At 37.8% G+C, this 15575-nt stretch overlaps 2 protein-coding genes across 2 annotated transcripts; both read right to left on the bottom strand.

The window, feature by feature from the left end:
• Positions 1-1349: 1349 nt before the first annotated feature.
• LOC145766968 (ceramide kinase-like) lies at positions 1350-5525 on the bottom strand. The gene is made up of 3 exons (XM_082578689.1): positions 5455-5525; positions 3515-4858; positions 1350-2948 (listed from the first exon to the last, which is right to left on the bottom strand). The coding sequence occupies exons 2-3, from the start codon at positions 4844-4846 to the stop codon at positions 2478-2480; spliced, it is 1803 nt and encodes a 600-aa protein (XP_082434815.1). The 5' UTR covers positions 4847-4858; positions 5455-5525; the 3' UTR covers positions 1350-2477.
• A 6223-nt stretch (positions 5526-11748) lies between these two features.
• Positions 11749-14467, bottom strand: LOC145766971 (uncharacterized). Its single transcript, XM_082578693.1, has 3 exons — positions 14390-14467; positions 13494-13645; positions 11749-13395 (listed from the first exon to the last, which is right to left on the bottom strand). Exons 2-3 carry the CDS (start codon positions 13612-13614, stop codon positions 12965-12967), a joined length of 552 nt encoding a protein of 183 aa, XP_082434819.1. The 5' UTR covers positions 13615-13645; positions 14390-14467; the 3' UTR covers positions 11749-12964.
• Positions 14468-15575: the final 1108 nt, after the last annotated feature.

Below are 15575 nucleotides of genomic sequence, written 5' to 3'. Positions count from 1 at the left end.
ACGCTATGCGCTAAAAAAAACGCGAAAACTTTACGGCGTAGCCTCAAGCGACAACTATCCAAAAAAATGTGGCCGTTAGCGTAAACAAAAAGTATACGGCGTAGAATTTGCGGCGTATACGTACATCTCTGGCTGTTGTGTTACCAAGTATTACATCAAAGTAATTTGATAGCATTATCTTTGCTCATCTCTTTTTACAAATCTCTTACCGAACTAATATTATGCAACATTATAACTTCCATAGAATTGTCCACACTACTATGCAGTATCACGAGAAAGTGAGAGTCGTTCTCTCTCTCAGTAGCACCATATTAGGGACCGTTCAAATATTACGTAACGCTATTGAGGGGGAGGGGGGGTTATGAAAAGCGTTACGTTAGCGTCACATCGGGGGGGAGGGGGTTCAAGCAAAACGTTACGTAACGCTTACGAGTGCGGTAGTTTATTTGTGCTGGCTGGTACCGTCGTTTGGATACTAAACTAAGCTACGACATTCATACGTGCGAGTCTGAAGAAGACAATTATGCATCAAGTTCGAACCACACAAGCGAGAGTACTGCTCCAATATATAGAAACATTTTTGAAGCATTGATGACCCCATTCGAAGATGCTTAGCTTTCCTTGCGGTTTCTTTTGCGATGCTGCTTTCAATACATAACCAAACAATGAAAGGTTTGGATCGAAACATTTTGGACGGTGGGCTACTAAACGTTTTCAGTAGGTACATAACGTTTTAATTTCAAAAAAATAATATAGCCTAGCTAAAGTTTCATGTCTCAAACGTAAGCTTTAGGTGCATACAAACCAAGATATTTTATCAGCACGTGTTTCCACGTCATAATTTTGATATAAACTGGCAAAACGGGCTTTGTAATGGAAAAGCGTCACGTGGGGGAGGGGGGGGGGGGGGTTGACAAAAACGTTACGTTGGCGTCACATGGGGGAGGGGGGTCAAAAATTCGGAAAAACAGCGTTACGTAATATTTGAACGCTCCCTAATAGCAAAAAATCGAAACATTCTTTAAGCCAATTTTTCTCAGTAACCGGGAGCGAAATTTTTTTCCCACAAACTTTCTGTCTCATTTAAATATTTCGGTAAGTGTAGTCATTATTGGTGCGTTGGGTGACGACTTTGATGAGGTAAGCTTCATGTTACAGGATATTTCTCGAAGATTTCTGCAGACAATGTTAGATCTACAGGCTATGCCGTTTATACTTTCACTTCAGCATCAAAGGGTCGTCTCTCGATGTTATGACGTCACAGTTAAAATTACGTTCACAAAATAATGCAAAACCATTTCTTTCTTTTCGTTTATTCACTTTACCCAAATATGACGTCAATATATATAATAAAAAAGTCACAATTTTCAACCTGAGAAAGCCAGATGAAGTTTTTTAAGGGCAAAATTTGACAAACCTTCTGATAAAGTGGATTAAAAACAAATGTCAGGGAAAGTTTTAAAGTGCATTTTCAACAAAAATTAATAATACATTTGCTATCACATTGTACACCAACGGCGTTATTGCTAAAACGGTAAACACTCATAATTTTGGCTACGAAACTGCAGACAGGTGATAAATTAATGCATGCAATACTTTACAGTAGGTCACTATGGATGTAGCCTCGCTGCAGAATATCTCAAAAAAATATTGCACAACATGGAAGTACATTTTAATTAAAAGATAGGGTTAGTTACAAAGGAATTTCACTATTTTCATCAGATTCCAAGCACTCGAACCGTGAAGATAAAGTAGGCTGCTATACAACTCTATCATGTGCTCCAATACTTGACCTAGTTCTTAGATCGCATTGAAAGTCTTCTTATCTAAGGCAACGTTAGTGAAAAGCCACTGTCATAGACTAGGAGAATACGCGGGGGGGGGGGGGGGGGGTGCTTTTAAAAAGAAAACAGACCGGTGATGAACTAAAGACAAAAGCCGACCCCCTATGATCGAAACGCTTCTGTGGAGAATGCCGCCAATACGCCATTCGCTCCCTGGCACACATCTCTTGTTAAACCTGTTCCTTGAATAGACTCGTTTCGTTTACATACTAGTACAGGCGTCGCTAGATACAATACAAAGCAATGCCATACACAGTTTAAATAAACCGTCTGTACACAACACGTTCAAGCAAAGATGGTATCGACTTGTCTGCTTAAAGAAGTCGACATTCAGGAAATTTTCGGTAAAAAATTTTCATGAAAATGTGGAAAAGCAAATAGATGGAAACTCTATCGAATCGAACGCGGTTCAGGAGGCAAGTCCTCCACATCTTTCAGTTACGAGGTTCAGAGGTTGTGGGAAGACACAATCCAATTACAACGTCATAAAGCACTCGGTGATGTCACGTACATCATGGTGCATTGCGTATGGCCACATGCAATCATCTGTGACATCATAGTTCGAATATACAGTATTTTGCATTGGTCTTTATCAGAAATACTTTGAAACAAATGTTGCTGTTGTTGGTGAGATCAGGAATCTTCTTCTACTCCTCTCGCAAATATCTTCACCAACCCTCTATGAACCCACAATGTGATATTACGATTTTCTTTTATCGTATTCGCCAAAAATTCACCATCGCTTGTCCAACAGCTGTGTTTTGATTCTTCTGATTCGTCATCATCTTGTTGCGGTTTATCTGATGCGTCGGGTGCCGATGCATCTCCTTGTTCGGTGGGCGCGGTGAGTTCATGCACAGATAAAGTTCGAAATCGCATTCCTATTATCCTATGCACTTCCACATAAGGAAGATCAAAGCAGTTGTCAGAACCAATTAGTGCTTTGACGTATCCCAGAAACTGTGTCCGATTGATTGAGTGTATCAAAGCGAGATCGTTTGTGCCGTCAGCGAGATGAGCCGACGGGGATGCACCTTTAGGGGCTTTCGCAAACATTCCAGCTGTGTTCATTGAAGCAATCATAACAAAACGGCCTCTGCAAATCTGTGAAATAATGTTAAATCAGACCCTTAAGCCTTTTAAAGCAACGATTTTAATGTGTTTAATAGACAAGACTTCAGTGCTAGGCTTAGCAATTTTTGCTACACTGCAGAGAGGAAGGGTTTCACAACTTTAATTAACAGCAAAGATTATAAGAACGTAAGAACGTGGTTAAAAAAAAACAATAGACAAATTTACTGAAATAACTTAAAGGATCATAAGTTATGCAATTGAATACGTTTCTTCTTTACTTGCCCTAATGACTGTGACTGCTAATGGAAAAGTTATCAAACGTCCTTGTTTGAATAAAATTTGTATCACAGTGAAATTAAGGGTTTTTCTTTTAATTAATGTTCACAACAGTATTGTCTTAAGATTCTATTCCATGACAAACCTCTATTTACAAAAAAATACCATTTAGTTTTTTTATTAAAACCCAAAATGAGCAACTTACAAGAGCAACTCCTCGATATATAAAACTGCATTACTTAATTGCAGTCTTTGCAAACGTCAATTTAATAACTGACTCATACAACAGTATTTATGAAATATATCAAACATTTCAATACCTTCCATGGCATGGTTTCGATAGTGGGTGTAGTAGCATCAAGGGATTTAGCAGCAGAAATTCCAAATTCTTCAGTTTCTTCCGTATTTTTTAAATGATCACTGTTGGGTAAAGTTTGGTTGAAATTTGCTGCATCATGTAAACTTCCATCATCATTTTGATGTTGCCTGTCTAAGCAAATTTGGCATGGGTATCGACAACTAGAATCTTGTTTAGCAACATTTACTGGACTTTCTTGGGAACTGGTTAAATAAGAAACCTCACCAGCATAAGATCTAAGATTTAAAATTCCTCTCATAAATGCCAGCAAAGTCTTGGCAGAGCCAAACATTCTCATGTTATCACTGAACTTAATAACTTGGCAAATAAAACCATAAGAGATACCCATAAGTGAAAAAGAAGCAAAGTTTCCTTGACTGTCAAAAAGTGAACACACATCGAGTGGGTGCGATTCACCACATATTATTTGCAAAGTTGCAGTTTCTGGATCACTGATGCCTTGCGTGGTATAACTTAGTATGTTACCTGTTCCTACGGGAATGACACCAACCTTAACAGAAGCCTTTGCATAACTTATTGGCTTATTAAATATGTTACGCCCACCATCTAACAGAATATTTTGTTTCTGTTGTTCTGCGATCAAGACTCCATTCACAACTTCACTGAATGTTCCATCTCCACCAATAGCAATGACACCATCATAATTAGTCAAATCAGCAGATTCGATATACTCTTTAGCATGACCCTTGTGCTGCGTAACAACTACTGTCTCTGAGATACCCGCCAGTTTAAGCAGTGGGGAAACTGCTTTGTCATGAACATACCTGCCTTTCTTATTACCGGAAAACGGGTTCACAATCACTAACAAATTGGAAGGTCTTGTAACGTTTTGTTTCTTTAAATTGTCATCAATTTCTTGTTCAAGAACTTTTGCCCATTCTTTGGAATTTTTATCAAGGTGTGTTTGTAGTTTAATTATTTTCAGCTTTCGACAATAATTTTTTAATTTTTCCCAAAAATGAATTGTAAGAGAAAAGCAAGATACCGCTTTAGATTTCAAAAAGTTAAAAAAGTTCTCACTATGCACCACATCTCCATTTTCATCAACTCTCCACTGATCTGGGCCATGTGTTACAGCCACAACATTCAACAAATTGATGGACATATCAAGACATGACAATGAGCTTGAATTTTGAACTTTAAGATTCTTTATGCATTTTAAATGAAGAAATCCATCTTTTATTTGAATTGTGAATATGCTTTCTTTGCTGATAAATTGAACTTTATGAAGCCCGACATGTGTAGTTGTGTCATCATAACTTGGATCCGTCATTATTTCTTGGAACTAAGAGCATATATAAATTTAAGTTTATTAAATGTTATACATATTGATATTATTGTGCTGAACAAATCATTACAACATAATGAAGTCAACTAGTAAAGCTAATAACTATATTGAAACTAACAGTTGGTATAAACAGTCATACACGCACGTCGCACAAAAGTAAACACCTAGGCTATGTAATATTAGTGGAGGTAGGTAAAAAGACACATAAAAATAATAGCAAAAGTTGTGTTATTGGACTAAAGTAATATTGGTAGACCTATGCATCAATTCGGCAGTGACTGCTGGTATGCCTAATGCTATCAGTGCAATTAAACATTAGTGTTGGTGAGGGATATCTAAAGGGGATATAAAGGCTTTCATTACGTCTGACAACAGGACTTCTGTTTATCGTAAATAATCTCTGTTTATCGTAAAATGACAATTGTTACCCATAGTAATTTAATAAACCTTTTTATGATAACCTGCACTGCGCTATTACCATCAGACATGGATATTCACTGAGTGGTCAAAATTACTTGCTAATTTAACTACCCGTATAGACTACTTGTTTTACATGAAGTTTACTGCAAAGAAAAACAGCTTACTGTACTAACCTTTCAACTGTGGTTCCAAACAAGTACCGGTATTCTTTAAATATGCTTTACATAACATTGACTGGCAACTCGTTTTCTGTAGCTGACTGTACCAGCGCACTATAAGATTTCAACAAACGAAAACTTCACTCTGTCAATCTCAATGACCGGGCCTGCGTCAGTGGTTCAAAGCCTCTACGAGTATGCAAACCTGCCAGAATTAAGCTTTCCCAAGACAAGGATAAAGATTCAATCAATCAAAGATGCGCTTATCTAAGGTGCCCCCACATTGAAACTGAGTACGGGACATTGCACCAGAAGTGATAACCAAGAATGCAAAACATCACGGATTATTTTATGCAATAGCCTATGTGTAGTAAAACGTTCTGTGACTACGTCAGTCGTTACAATCCAAAGATTTTCATGATAAATGCAGCAATCACCTTGTTGTTGCACTTTGCAGAATTTAATAAATTTCTCCGGTTTGGTTGGCTGGTGTTGCCAGATTTTTACCAGAAAATTATGAACCACAGCAATGATGAAGTTACCAATATATTTGTAATGGAATAGACCTTTTGCACATTCAAAATTACCAGAGCGTGACGTTTGAGTTACGCGGAGTCTGAGGGTTGATAATCGCTTGTTTACTACGGTTTATGAAGGCGTTTCTTGTTATTGCAAGCAAGCGTAAGGTCGGTGGCAGGTGAAAGTAAATTTTTTGTGTTTATGAATTGTTGTAGATTATCGGCACACTTCAATTCTTGTTCGTTTTAATCATAATGTTGGCTAACAGACTAGGAAAGGCAATTTAGGACGCCATTGTGAAGCGTGTGCATTTTGACCGGGAATTATGGACCACGATAGTGGCACCTTGTCTTGCAACATTTTATTTTCATTCTGCATAACATAATATGCAAGCATCATGAAGTGCAGTTCATTAGCAGCTATTTTCTGCTTCAAAAGGTGAAAAAATCCACTCCTCTGATATATTTCTTTGTCACTCACATTACCAGTGTACAACTGAAATACAAACATATTACCCCCATTTGGATCAACTCCCACTAATGACTAATGCCTTTGCAGTGTTCGTACTTTTATAGTTCGAGTACGTTTGCGACTGACGGTGAAGTGAGGACAGTGTTTCGAGACGTAGGCCTACTTCAGTGCAGTCGATGATGATCATGGTGCTTGGGTAGTCCTTTTTGAAGTCTGGCTTCATGGTTGCTATGATAACATCACGATGAGGGAATATGTTCAGACTAATCAACCTTAAATACATGAGGTGCATTCATGAATGAAAAATACGGTGTACAGTAGGCTACAGTACGAATGCAGAACTACGTAATACCAAACCTTGTGCTTTAAGTCTGTATAAAACAAACCCAGGCGAAGCTTCAACACCAGCAAAAATTCAATCTTCCACCGCTAATCTATGTAGATGCAGTGCTCCTGTAGCATTTTGAGGTATTTCGAAAGTAGCCTCGTCATTAAGTTCTGCATCAATATTTTGATTTGCATGCTTAGCTTTTGAAGCTGTATAATACAAGAAATTCTTCCTATCTTTGCCTGGCAAGATCGCTTCCAATACAGCAAAGAACTGGTCGAAGGTTTACACTCCTGTAGCCTAAGTTTACAACTTAAAAGAGTTTTATTTTCTGGCAAATTATACTGAAACACTGATACACGCCTGTAAAGACCACAAAACAACAGCTCAAGCAAACGTTAAACAATTTATTCGCCTGCAAACTACGCCACTAACCCTATCGCACAGCATTGTGAACAGCGGCTAGTCGTTCACGACTCCAACGTCACGCTCTGTTGGTTTGTTATGCAAAATAGATTACATAGATTACCAGAAAATTTAGTAACTTTTTTACTTGCCGTGTGATCAATGGGTGGAACAGTCTCCCTGAACATGTGGTTACTTCGCCAAGTGTAAATTCGTTCAAAGCTTCGTTAGATAAATTTTTCCAAAACCGGGATATTGTGTACACCCCACAATGTTTCTAATTTTTATGTTGTGTTTTGTGTAAGCTTACCACAGTAAGTTTGTTTGCAAAATTTTTAACGTTACCTTCTATTTATACTGTTGTTGCCAATATCTAATACTGTAGGCCTAGTGTACTATTTATTGTTGTGATTGTGTAGCCTACTGTTATTACTGTACCAACACTAGTGTTCAATTACACTGTTAGCATTAGGCATTCCAGTAGTCACTGCCTAATTGATGCATACCAATATTGCTTTAGTACAATAACAAAAATTTTGGTATTGTTTTTGTGTGTCTTTTTACCTTATATAGCTGTTTACTTTTGCGTGTGTATCACTGTTGATACCTCTGTTAATCTTAATATTGTTATTATCTTTATTAGTTGTTTACTGTACGTGATTGAAAGATGAATAAGCACTCTGCTTTACAACATCTCATATATTAATATTAATAAATAATAATAATAATAAAAGGTCTATTGCTGTTTCTGCTGAAAACATAGCTAGATTAGCTGCGCCACTAGCGGCGCAAGGTGTTGCTTAAGAAATGGCCACAACTTTTTTTGCCAAAAGTCCCTGGTTGGAGGAGAGTGATAATCCTAAACTAGAGGAATTAAGCTTTCCAACGATACCAAATTTGTTAAGGTCGCAATTTATTCCAGGCGGCCCTATATTTTCGCATTTTACGCTCAGACTAATAGTGAACAAAACCAAAGGAAAATAAAAGGAAAAGGAGGTAAAACCACAGAATTTTAAAACATGCATGCGATGCAGATTTAAAGGTTACGGTACTACGTAAATGAAAGTAAATTAAGCACGGCCACCACAGGCCCGGATTTAGGGGGGCAGGTTCCCCGGGCCCCCCGACTTTTGAAGGACCCCCTACATGGAAAAAATGTGTTTTTGTGTTGTTATTTTTCCTTTCAGTCTTTAAAGTTTCTGCAAAATGCTGTAGGCCTACAGTGCTGGATTGATGGTACCGTACTGTATATGTAGAGGTGGTTTTTCGCACAGGGGCCCCCCGATCTAAAAGTGCCCAGGGCCCCCCATCAGCTAAATCCGGTCCTGATATTTTTTTAGCCGCTTTCTAATTTTCTATTCTAGCATAGTTAATAAATATATTCTAGTAACATCAAAATAGGTAGCTTACTGAAAGGTTAAACAATCAAACAAGTTTATTCTCTGTCCAGCAGACATAATAAAAACTTCCATCATCATCATCATCATTAAGTTCCTTCCTTTCGTCGAGGGTTGGAGGCAATGAGGCGCCAGGTTTCTCTCTTGTGAGATTTTTCTACTGCAGTTTTGTAATTAAATCTTGACCAGTCTTCAATATCATTAGACGAAGTTCTTGGAGGTTTGCCCCTATTTCGTTTGCCGTTCATTTTTCCTTCTAGTAGTTGTCTTTGAATATATTTCAATTTTCTTGATTTGATTGTTTGTAGAATTTCCATGTTGGTTTGTATTCTGGATAGCCTACATCTTTTGTCCTCCCCGATAGCCCAGTGGTTACGCGCCCGGCTCAAAATCACGCGGCGCTGGTTCGACTCTCGGGGTGTGCGCTTGAGTAACGCATTCTAAGGACTGCTCTCCATTCAGCGGCACATAATGGATGGAATAATTCCCCCGCAACAACACTTCAACAATCGGAAAATTTCACTCTGTTAATCTCGGTAACCGGCCCTGCATCAAGAGCTTCTACAAGTATGCCAAACTACCAGGAACAACCAATCAAGGCTTTGTCAGTCCGAGGATAAAATATTCAAAACCAACCAACCTTTGTTTGTGATTTTATCCTTCCATGAAATTTTAAGCATTCTTCTATAAATCCACATTTCAAATGCCTCAAGTCGTCCATTTGTGATGACAGTGTCCATGTTTCTGCATTGTAAAGCAACGTAGTCTATAATTATGTAGCATTTCATAATTCGTTTTCAAGTGTTGATGTTAATTTTGCGTGTTGTTAATGTCTTTTTTATTTTTACAAAGTTGTTTCTTGCTATTTCTATTCGTCTCAATATTTCCGTATCGCATCTGCCATTTTCAGTTATTGTGTGTCCCAAATAGGTAGGCTGAAGCTTTTGACTTGCTCGACCAGCATTCCGTCAATAGCCTAGTGATATTTACTATGGAAAAGCAAAAACATCCACCATGACAAAATTAATTCAGTGAAGTAATAAATCAACTTGTTTGTTTTTGTTTTTACTCTCATCAGATGAACGTTGCAAATAGTGCTAGAAACGACAAATTATCCTGATGAACACCCAAACTTTTCGACATTCACGTAACTATAACAATTGCTGCTGAATGGAAAGGAGACACACAGGGTGACAGAGGTGCCGAAACGATTTTTGACTGGGGAGGGGGGCAGGAATATGAAAAAAGGCACTTTTGTTGCAGAAAGGCTATTTTTTAAGTTTTAAGGTTTTAAGATAAGATATATCGATAATGCCCATCTACCAGCTCATTATCGAGTAATGATACAAGTGTCCGGTATACAAAGAACAATGGCACTGAAGGGCATCGTGCTATGTTATAATGATGTAACCTACTGTGGGGGACTAGTCCTCACTCCCATTGGTCGACGTTGCGAAAGCAAGTCGACTCTTGTGTTCTACCAGAAACAACTTCTGAACTACCATATTTGAAAGGTCAGTCTGTGTAGCAATTTTTCTTCATCAGTTATCTTGGCATCCAATGTTTCCTCAAAGTAGATTTAACTTTTGTTTTCGTGCAGCCTATCTTTTACAGAAGCAATGTTATTTTATTGTTTGGTTTAATGGTTATTGGTCTAAAATAAACACTTAGTTCACAGTGTAGATTCAAACGATCTGTTATAGCCTGATGCTGCGGGTTCTTTTTGGCAATATCAAATTACACTAGCTTTCGGAACACAGTTCCCTAGTCATGTGCTATGACGAATGTCGAATGAGTGAATGACGAATGTCATAGCACATGACTAGGGAACTGTGTTCCGAAAGCTAGTGTAATTTGATATTGCCAAAAAGAACCCGCAGCATCAGGCTATAACAGATCGTTTGAATCTACACTGTGAAGTAAGCAACGATCATGCTGCTAAAAGCGAAACTCATTCAACTAAACACTTAGTTCTCAACATCCCTGAAATCTCTTTTCTCCAAAGCTTTTTACTAGGGCGATTTTTTGTCACTAAAGTTACTTTTTTTAAGTTGTAGCCTACCAATTAACAAAAGAAACCTAGAACCAAAATTTCATGGTTGTGGGGTCAATATTTAAGAAGTTATAAAGTTACCAAAAGTCACTTTTTGTGTTTTTAGGTAACCGTACTTTTCATTTGTTAGGTCACTTTATTTTGCATAGCCTACTTTTTTGCCTAATTCCCTTGTTTATTTATCTTTCATTGCTACTGTAGAGATGAATTTACATTCTATGTAGGCTACGCCTAATGCTAAGACTTAATATATCTTCTACCAGTGCCGGTCTTAGGGTATTTCGGGCCCTGTGCGGAATATGCTTTGCGGGCCCCAATGACAATGATCCAATTCAGTAGGGTAGCTAGGTATTTTGAAAGGGGAGGGGGTGGTTTGACGGTCAGCGGGCGAAGCCTGACGGCGTGCTCGCCGAAGGCGTCATCCGGCGGCGGGGGGTCTGGGGGACCACCCCCAGAAAATTTTAAAAAATTAGTTTGAATTTGGGGCATTGTTCAACAAAAATTTGGGTATGAATATTACTGTAAAGTGGTGCTGTCCGGTGACATAGCCAAAGGATAAGATCATGCTTTATTTGGCATTTTTTGGCAATAAAGCTATGTCTCTATGTTGAGTCTGGATGCAACCTATTTCATCCCCTGAAAAATTCGTACCCCGATTTCGTACCCTGAAATCGTGCAACAAAATCAAATTTCGACCTTATTCGTCCCCTGAAAAGATCGAGAGAAATTTTGAAATGTTTGCGGCAACTCCGATCAGCGACTTCGGCTCTGTTGTTTTTTTTCTCGATCTTTTCAGGGTACGAAATGTTCAGGGGACAAAATAGGTTGCAGCACCCATTGAGTCTCTATGTTTTCTTGTTGCTAATTCCTTTGTTGAATTCACTTGTTGAATTTTTCCATTGGAAATGACAAAATTTCTGCATTTTCTGAGTAAATTGCAGGCCCCCTAATTTGCGGGCCCTGTGCGATTGCACGGTTTGCACACCCCAAAGACCGGCACTGCTTCTACTATGGTACGGATTTTAGGTTTGCACGAGCCCATGCTTGTTCGTATAGCGTGTATTCCGGAAAACTCGTAAAGTAATTTTTTCGATGAAACAAATTGTGTTAACTATATTAACCACTTGTTTTTCCTGCAACAGCTAAAGTGTTTGATTGACAGAAACTTTCTGCCAGAGAATGTAATACGTTACATATGTGTAATTTGAATGTGCAAATATAATTTGAGCACAAATTGAAGCTAATTTATGGGGGTTATTTATGTTGAATTGCTGCTTTTTCTTTCGCTTTCTTGTTTTCGTTGAATAAAGTTACTTTTTAGATACTTTTTTGCAAAATTATAGTCACTTTTTTGAATTTTTTAGGTTGCAAAAAATCGCCCTACTTATATTACCTATATTCTGTTTCAAGAACTAGTGAGCTGCCAGATGTTGATACAAAGTAAATTGCTGTTATTTTTTCTAATATGGATGATTGCTTGCCGGTATTTTTCATTTTTTACCTATTTTAATTTGCATATAAAATCAAATCAGAAGCAAAGGTGCAACTGAAGCTTTGTACCAGCAAAGCAAACGTAGGCTACTTAACGGGGACAACTGATCACATTCGTGGTGCAAAAGAAGATAAAAATATTGAAACAGATCAGTGGCACATCGAAGGGGGGATGGTGGCAATTAAGGCGATTGTCTCCCCTTAAAACACAGAAAAATAACTTTATTCATGACGTAATTTCAAGGTTAGATTATTGTAGACCAACACATCATTGTGTTTTTTTAAATCCACCCTCCCCCCTAAAGATACTTGCTGTGTCCACCTCTGACACAGGTGGTGTGTCTGACACTTATTGCGTCAGGGGCAGTTTTTCCTTTTTCAAGTTGCATTCCAAGCCATAATGAACTATCAACTGTTGTTCAACGCAATGTGATCATCATTACAGCAAGCTGTTACAATTGACAACATTAGCCTATTATGTTGTTCACATGGAAAATTATGCAAAACATGCTAACAGAATATATATATATTGCAGAAAAGTTAAATTTCAGGGTTCCAGCACAGACACATTATGATGGTTTTACATGTCCTAGCTCATAAATCTACAGGTACCGAAAAGACACACAGCTAGGTAACAGATAAGTAAAATTGATGAACCATGACGTAAGGATATAGGCTGTTCAATGATTTTACAGCTGCACATTTTTGAAAAAATCGGTAAAATTGGGCAGCAAAATGTCTCATAATATTATTTGTAGTACCGTACTGATACTAATACAATTGCTTCCCTCACAGCTACGATTTAAAGTATTAGGTAATGTAGTGCACTGTAGGCCTACTACATAGACTGCGTGTTGGTTTTTATATCGGAAAAGTGTTTCGTCTTTTTGGAGTTGAGGTTTGGTCGTTGTTGGCGTCCAAGCGTGACACACCACTTGTCGTTGGAATATTGTCCTTGTTAGTTTTGACCATTTCAAAACGAGTTTTTATTCTATGAGTTGGCGTCGGCAAATAAAACCCGGGATTTTCGATTCCGCATCCCGATGTTTCGCGACCACTTCCAAAGATGTTATCATCACACAACTTTTTTCGATGATAAAAACACAAAACTGCTACTGCAAGAAATGATGCCAATGCTAAGGCAAGTAGAACTGATCCTGCAACAAATTCTGGCTTATTATATTCGGATCTTTTAGTGCTGCGCGTCATCAACGAAACTCCAGCAAGAAAGAAGCAGACGCCAAAAGCGAGGAGGATCAACATCCACGTGCGGACCTTCTTTGTTGGTACTTCTGAAAATAAATCAAGAGCGGCTCAATGTCGCATTTGATGTAAACACCATTGCAAACAAAACGTAAACTTCGTTGGTAATCGTCTGTTCAGAACTCACTTGCATTGGGTTGATTACTTAAAGATGGCGGCTCAGAATTGAAGTATACGCGCAAATCTGATGGAGCATGACAGTTGTCATGGTGATGTGCCTGGTGAATGGCATCTGGTTGATTACTCATGCAAGTTCAAAAAATTACACAGTCAATGAACCTAAAAATAAGCAACTTGTTATGAGATAGGAGCAAAATGGTTGGAACGCCTGGTTAATCTAATCAAAAAATAAAGAGCCCAAAATGTAGACACCAAACTCATGTTCAGCAAACAAACGTTTCGAAAACTATACTGTCTTCATCTTCATTGGTATATAATATACCATATATACCACTGAATAATATAATATACCACTGAAGATAAAGACAGTATAGTTTTCGAAACGTTTGTTTGCTGAACATGAGTTTGGTGTCTACATTTTGGACTCTTTATTTTTTGATTGTTATAAGATCTTTAAAGACATAAAGTTTTTCAAAACATGGAGATTTTGTTGGCTAATGTTTTCATGAAAAGTCTCTTAAATTTAATGAATAATTTTTTTAGGAATCCATTAATCGGAAAAATTAGCATTTAGGTATCTAGGCTAAAAATTGTTATTTGCATATTGTATTGTCAAATAGGAGTATTGTATTGTCAAATAAGTGCTGCTTGTGAGTGTGGTGAAATGCAGACGGCGGCCCACATTATCAAGGATTGCCGGCTATACAGACCACCTCATGGTATGGAAGGCCTAGTTTCTATAGATGACGACACCAGGCAGTGGCTAACCAACGGATGCCCTAACATATTATAGCGACAACACGAGAGAAGAAATAGGAGTGCTCGAAATTCGAAAACAAATATAATCTTTAAAAATTTAACTTTCTTCACAATTCTCAGCGGAAGCTAAATCACAAAACTAACCTTCTTCTTTAAACAACTTTTTACGTCAACGACACGAAATTTCCATCACAAAAAATGTCAATAGGCTTTAGTTTAGCTACGGCTGCACATTTCTAATTACGCTAATGTAAATTCTAACTCGGTCTCAAAACTGCAGTAGCACACCAGGGCCTGTAGCACACATACAAAATAAAGAATAACAAAAGTCACAATGTTTTTGTAAGAAAAGCTTTGTCTTTGTTTGTAAAGTCTATGGGATAACTTTGGGGGTAAAAATAACAATATTAGATTCAAAATTCTCAGTCGCTCATTTCAACCCTCTTTAAAAAACTTCTACATACTTTCTCATGCTTAACTTATCTAGACTTCCGTCCTTTTACAAGTTTGCACATCTGCTTTTGATAACTGCTGAATGACGATGCAACATGTTTCGAATGCCTTTATGACACCCGATCAGCTGACAGTCTCATTATTGCGTCACTGTTGATAACAAGTAGCAGGTTCCTTTTTACTGTATACATGGTGCAATCTAGTGGGTCACTCTTGTTGAAATTCATTCAACACATGTTGTTGAAGGCGAAACAATAAAGATTTTTTGTTTTTGTTTCTTTTTAAATAACTTGGCAAGACCAACTTCTTATGATAGCTATTCCAAACAGCCATAATGATAGTTCGAGGTAGGGCACAGTCATTTGTGAAGCAGGAAAAGCTTTGTGACGTTTCTAACTCGCGCGTTGACTGTCGCGTAGTCACGTGATCTAATATATTATCTCAAATTGATGTTGTTGTTGCTTGTCGTCCATATGGGTGTTGCCAAAAACTGGAAATTGTTTTTAATTAGTGTGCTTAATAAATTATTATGCAACTTGTCTCGATGAAATCGAGCCGGCTCATAAAAGATCATTATGATTATATTTTTGGAAATGCTTTGTCCTGACTAGTCTTCATTTTGCAAACTCTTTATTTCATGAATCTAATTCCCCAATATTTGAATAAAAAAAACTTTGAAACCCTGTTTTCACACGTTGTACGTTCTCACTTTCCACTGTAGCGGCAGAGTATATTGGAACCTTCAATAACCAAGCTTGAAGGAGGATACCTCACAGTCCACCAATGCAACAACGTCCTTATGAATTGGCTAAAAGAAAACTGCTTGGACTTGTAACAAAATAGCGTCATACGAAACAACAACAACATTTCATTGTAA

The sequence above is a fragment of the Aplidium turbinatum genome, chromosome 3, assembly GCF_918807975.1.
Source record: "Aplidium turbinatum chromosome 3, kaAplTurb1.1, whole genome shotgun sequence".
Taxonomy (NCBI): Eukaryota; Metazoa; Chordata; class Ascidiacea; order Aplousobranchia; family Polyclinidae; genus Aplidium; species Aplidium turbinatum.
The sequence above is the reverse complement of the archived record's forward strand: the minus strand, read 5'-3'. Positions and strand labels throughout refer to the sequence as shown.